Source organism: Thalia democratica, chromosome 4 (assembly GCF_965202585.1).
Source record: "Thalia democratica chromosome 4, ktThaDemo2.hap1.1, whole genome shotgun sequence".
Lineage (NCBI taxonomy): Eukaryota > Metazoa > Chordata > Thaliacea > Salpida > Salpidae > Thalia > Thalia democratica.
This window is the reverse complement of record NC_139168.1, coordinates 60,144,058-60,150,744: the sequence shown is the minus strand read 5'-3', so window position 1 is coordinate 60,150,744 and position 6,687 is coordinate 60,144,058. Positions and strand designations below refer to the sequence as shown.

Genomic DNA, 6,687 nt, shown 5'->3' with positions numbered 1-6,687 from the left:
TATCTTGAGATAACTACTTCAAAATTTTAAGAAGTCTCCTTGATATACTCAGAAAATTATGTTTTTTAAATAAACAAAAAAAATTTTTTTTTTTAATTTTGTACCAACAGAATTTTCTAAATATTGTAAGGAACATTTCCTGAAAATTTGAGGTAGTTATCTCAAAAAACGTAGGAGGAGATAGACTTTTAGTGATTTCTAGTTATTTGCTGTTGTAGTTTGCGCCTCCCATAAGTAACCTTTTGTTGCCTCCGACTTTGACTGGCTATATCTCTAAAATTATTTTGAATTTTTTAAATCTGTAAAAAGCATCTTGTAGCTTAGTAAAAACTATATAAAATAAAATAAAATCGTGAAAAAATGTTTATCCCTCCCCCTATGCCCTTAACTTTAATCAGTTTTTGTTCTTATAGCTATTTTTTACTATTTTCTTATATCTTTGCTCTTTCTATACAAGTAAACTCAGGCTATTTTTGGTCACTTAAGCTGACTTTTATGCTTCAAAAATTAGTACTCTGTTTTGTTTAAAAGTTACAGTACTAAAATTTTTCAAAGAATTGTAAATTATATAACAAATTTACTGCAAAAAGTAAACAAATTATTTGAAAGTTTTAGGAAAATTTTTTGCTTAATTTAAAGTAGTGCTTTATCATATTTTGCAAACCACCTTTAATAAAAATCTTGGTTTTAATTTAAAATCCTTTTGTTTTAATATAGACCAGTAGTCATTAAAAAGTACAAGAAAGCTTTTTTTTAATTTACAGGATAAGTTATGTAGAAAAAAGTTCAGCCCATTCCCTACTTGTAGTAAGCTCTTATATCTAATGACAAGATCTAAGGAAACATGAAAGATTTATCTTGTAGGTCTACAAAGTAAATATAACCTATTATATAGTATATTTAAAAATGTTTACTTATAACCTAATGCAGAAGTTTTAAGTAAAAAATAAAATAAAAAGTAGTTTGTGTTTGTTTGTCTCAACTGTAAATATGTCTGACAACAACCGCTCTCAACCTCCAGCAGAAGCCACTAAAAACACTACCACCACATCAAAGGTAATGTATACACTTATTTAGTTTAGTTGTTAATGTGTCAGAATTGGTTTAAATAACCATTTGCACATGTAACTATTAAGGAGTTACTGTTTAGTCTTAAAGGTTAGAGCTAAAGTCTATAGTTTTAGTAAACTTTTAGATTTATCAGTGGAATTGTGTCACTCTGATCAAGTCTTAAACACATTTGTTAAATTTAATTAATTCTAAAAGAAAATTACTGAAATTACAATATTTTAACTTCTTAACATATAGCAACATTTTAAAGTTTAATAATTATGATATAATATGTGATTAAGGCATTAACTAATTTTAAGTCTTTACTTTATTTATTTAATTTTTTTTAATTCTTGAACAACTGTTTTCATATATACAATTTTACATGCTTATGCTATAATTACTTATATTAAAAAGTAGGTCTAAATTTGTAGTTCCTTTTTTTTTTTAATAATAAACCCTACAAAAAGGGTCAAGACGTTCTTATAAAAATAAGTTTGAGCTAAAAAAAAGAATTTTTACGAAATTTAACAAATTAATTAAGTTTTAAGATATATTAAGTATATTGAAAATTTATGTACACTTGTGTATAAAAAATGTTTTTTGTTAGCTTTCTTGAGAAATTAGTAACTTACTAAATTTCTACCAGCTTTTTGATTTCTGATTTTAATCTTTTTGAAATATTATTTAAACAGTCTCAAGCACTCACATATCAAATTTATTAAAAAACGATTTTGGACCAATGATCTTAAATTTTTGTTTTTTTTTAACGTTTCCTAATATATTTTGGAAACAAATTACCAGAGAATTAATAAGAATAATTTAAAAAGAAACTGGTTATAGATGTAGGAAAATATATGTTTCTAATTAAATAGTCTTTGTTAACTTTTTTAGTTTAGACTTTAAAACAAAACTTCTCGAACTTTTATCTCAAAAAAAAAAATTAATATTTTTTATTTGTAAAATATATACATATAAATGGTAGCTAAAATAAAAATATATTGAATAAGACCAACTCAAAAAAGTAAAACTTGCCTTATTCTCTTGATTATTATTGAGTGTTATATAAAGTTTTGTTGTACTATTAATTTTTTATAATACTTTTTTGATCTGATCAAATTATATTATTTATTTCTATTTTATTTCTATATTTACTTCTATTATTTATACAAAAAGTTATTTCAAAACTATTTATTACTACAACTTTTGTAATTAGTTAGTTTTGTTTTTATAAAGGCTAAAAGTACAATGCTTTTCTAAGCTATTGATTTAATTTTTGATAACCTTCATTTTTTATTATTTAAAAACACAGGTGAGCAATGAAGACCTCAACAAGCTTTTGAAGACCAACATGAACGCACAAATTGCTCATGAAATTCGAGCTAATCCAAACTTCCAAATTCCTTACGATGACCCACAACAAGACAACCCAATGTACAAAATGGTAAGAGATACTGTTGAAAGAGCATTTTGGGACAAACTGAGGCATGACCTGACACAGCAGCCACCGCAGTACCAACATGCCTTTAAAATTGTAGACGAAATTAAGCAAATGTTGATGGAACTTGCGGGACTAAAGAGAAATCATTTTCATAGCCAAGTTAGTTTTTTATACTGTTTTAAATGATTAAATAACGATTTAAATTAGTTATCATTCATACATACATTTAAAGATATTAACTAATATATATTCTAAACATTAATTTTTTGTTTTCTTAATCTAGTTGACTTACTTATTTAATTCTTAAATTGAAACAAATTTCAAACATTAAAAAATTAAATTTATTGTAGAGCTACTTTAAATAAACTAATTAAATTCAAAGTTCTATTTTATAAATGTTCTGACTTTTTACAATAACAATCCTAATTGTACTTGGTAAATAAGTTTAAATTGTATAAACTACATATTGTATAAGCTTTGTTGATTTGATCATTTTTAATGTACAAAGAACCGTTTGAATTTAAACAAGATTTAGCATACTAAATTAGTTTTATTTTTAGCAAGTTTACCTGGTACTATTTTCTCTTTAGTGTATTTGCAAACACATTGAAAAATGTTTATAATTTGTTAAGTGATCATTTAGAAAAAGTCAAAGAAGTCAGAATATGTATAATTTTAAAACTATACTAAATACTAATGTTTGTTTTTTTCAGATTGAAGAAACTTTAGATTTTGAGTTGTTCCAACAACAAGCTGAAGCAGGTATAAAATGTTTATAATTATATATGTAAAAAAAAGGCCTGTTTAGATAAAATATCATTTATGTTAGTTAATTATAAATATATAAAAATAATTAGATTCGAACAACAGATAAATTTATAATCAAAACAAACTATCTTAAATGGTATAATTTAAAGTAAATTTATTTTGAATATTCATTAGAATATTATGTTTACCAAATAAAACATTAAGCAATTAAACAAAATAAACCAAAATCTTTCAATTAAGCTATACTTCAAGCTATACTTTTATTGTCTTAACAGACAATAAAAGCAATGTTAAAATTGTTTAAATAAGTATGGAAACTAAAAAAGTGCAGAAATTTATAATTATTAGATCTAACCCCTGTTCTACTAGATAAGATTTAGATCATAGATCATTTAGAAATATTGCGCAGAATGATACAAGTTTATAAATTAGTAAAAGAAAATATAGTATAAATAACTTTGTTGGAGAACTGTTGCAGGTGTAAAATTATACTTTAACTTTAATTAAATCATAATTTTTGTCATGAACTAAATAGGGAACAACAGTAATCAAATTTTAAAGTTTATATTTCTTATATTAAATTTACCAATCTTGTAATAATAAGTAAAGTTTAGTACTTTGTAGCCAGCACAGCTTATCAAAAAAGTTTATTAGACTTGATATCTAATTTTAAGTATGTGAGGTAGATAAATAAATAAGTTGTTAAAGCTATGAAATCCATATCAAAAAATTGAGAAATTTTTTTATAATAATATTTGTTATGACCATGTTTATTATTTCAATTAACATGTTTGTTTTCTGTGATCGTTTTTTTTTGTGTTTCAGCTTTGTTAGTTGAATAAGACTTTCTTTAAAGAAACATTGTGATGATGACTTAAGTTTAGCGTTTACCAGTGGGGCGATAAGTAATGACGTGGTAAGGGGTGCAAAGCAATACAATATACCTTTGATGTAGCTGTTTCTCATATTAATATGTTTCGTTTTAAGTACTTTAATTTTAATCTAAAGAATGTTGATAAAATGATAAAATAAATGCGTTTGAGCTAGTTTATGTTGCTCTGCACCCAATATGACCTCATCACGCCTCTAGTGTCAAGTGGTTAAAAACTTACTGAACTTAGAAGTAAGTTAACATTATTTCTTATTTTTTTCTGCGGTTTTTGTATAGAACAATTATAAACATCTTGTTTCTCACAAATATATTCCTTATACAAGTTTATTAGACTTTTTTTCACATTCAATAATTTTAAGTTTATTTTAAAAAGATTCTAATTAAATTTTCACTTTTTTTAAATTTGATAGATAATAATTTTTTTTAGTAATTTTATTTATTCCTACTTATATTGATCTAAAATTTAAACTAATACACTCTACTATTAAAGGAAACTACTTTTTTAGTTTGTGGTTTTTCTAAACTAAGTTTTCAGACAAACAAACCGTAATTTTTTATGTCCAACATCATTTATAAACAACAAGCTATGGCATAACTTCTTTATTTGCACAGAAACGTTCGACATAGCAGAAGTTGCCGCTTTCATAATCTCCATCATGGCGAAAATATGCGCTCCTGCGAGGGATGACCAAATAAGAAGCCTTCAGCAAATCGAAGACCTGACGCAGCTGTTTAAGCAGATATTCGCCGTGCTCCACCTCATGAACAAGGACATGACCAACACCCTCATCAAGGCGTACCGACCGCTTATTGGCCAAAGGTGTGTGCAAACAGAGCGTGAAAATTTTGCCGCCGTCCTGCAAAAGGTGCCCGACATAATGAAAAAGACCACTGTTTGGCTGCGTGACGCCTTGAAAAATTCTCTCAAGCCGAATGTTGTTGTGAGGCCGGCCATGATTTATCGGCAGGCCTACCAATCTCTGCTGGAAGTTGAGTACCGCAGGCTGTCTGAAATTTTCCCGGAGACGCTGGTGGCTGACGCGGAGAGGATTTTTGTCCACAAAAATCAGTTAGAGCAATTGAACTTGGTTGTTGCTGTGTATTTGTCCAGTCAAGGATTTTTCGACAAGAATGTAAGAGATGACAAGTTGCTATGGAACAACGTCAAAATCGAACTCATGAGCATAATTAAAAGTCAAACGGTCGACACCGAAGTAAGAATAAAATCCAATGTTAAATCTTTGTTCTCTCACGTGGCTACTCTGACAAGAAGTAAGGTGAGCGAAAGTGCCCAATTAGAAACGAGACTCTCCGACCACGCCGACAGGTTCTGTCCAATTGAAAACCAGCCTGTATACAAGCTGATACGGTCGCGTGCTCTCGCCTACGTCAGTGACGTCACAGAGACATTACGCATCAGCTCCTCCTCGTCAGAAAATGACGTCGTCAAAAGGGTTCCGGTTCCTTCCGGATTCGGCGATTTCGAATTGGAGTTGAAAGAGCTGGCCGTGAGCTTTGCCAAAATTGTCAACTTCCACCACGAGGTCTTTCACCCGTTCCATCATCCGATAATCGTTGAACTTTTTAATGAGCAAGGACTGGAGCTGTGAGCTAAAGTTAAAACTTGTTTTTGTGAAAACTGTGATTTTATTGCTTGTTGAATTACTTTAAAACTTATTCTTTTTGATATCTTTGTTTTATAAATTGTATTGTATATGACAAAATATCAATTGAGAACTTGTTCTTGTTATAGCTTTTTTAATTTTTAAAGCTAACAAAATTAATTTTTCTATTTACTGTGCTTTGATAAATTGTTATACAATAGCAATAATTTCTTTTTGATCACACTAAGAATTGTTTGCTTTATTGAGCACTTAAGTCCATTTAAAAAAACAATAGTTTTTATATGTAATCTTGTGCTGCATTGATTTAAGTTTCAAAAATTCTACTGCCGTATCGTTTTTACAACACTTTGATTTATTCTAAACAATATTTACCATGAAATTTTCAATATACAAAATTAGATTTAAAGGTTAAAAATAAATTTATTAACATTTTAATAAACTTGATCAATGTTTGATTTACGTTAAGCATAAAATGTAATTAATTTGTTAGTCATTTAACGGAAATTTGTAATCTATTACGTAGTTTGTTATACGTATTAGTTTTAGTTTGTACAACAGTTTGCAGTTTTTGTATAAAAAATTATTTAAAAAACCTTTTTTTTTATAAATTTTGTACTAAATAATTTTAATACATCCACAATGCTTAGTTTTAGATTTCAATAAATTTATAGGATGTTTAATAAATAAAAATGTACTAGTTGTATAAAACTAACCTTAAGTAGATTAGTTAATGAAGTTTATAACTTGACTGCATTTGATAGAAAAAAGTTATTCAAAGAAAAATAATGAGTTTAATTTTAATTAGAATAACTTTCAACAGAGAGGGTTGCCAAAAAACTTGGAAACCTGGAAAAAACTGGAATTTGAGAATTTAGGTTAAAAAACCTGGAATTTGAGAAATTTTGAAAATA

At 27.3% G+C, this 6,687-nt stretch overlaps 1 protein-coding gene across 1 annotated transcript; it reads left to right on the top strand.

The window, feature by feature from the left end:
• The first annotated feature begins 928 nt into the window (after positions 1-928).
• Positions 929-6,269, top strand: LOC145835110 (T-complex protein 11-like protein 2). The gene is made up of 4 exons (XM_082942652.1): positions 929-1,056; positions 2,363-2,650; positions 3,205-3,253; positions 4,764-6,269. The coding sequence occupies exons 1-4, from the start codon at positions 991-993 to the stop codon at positions 5,759-5,761; spliced, it is 1,401 nt and encodes a 466-aa protein (XP_082798778.1). The 5' UTR covers positions 929-990; the 3' UTR covers positions 5,762-6,269.
• Positions 6,270-6,687: the final 418 nt, after the last annotated feature.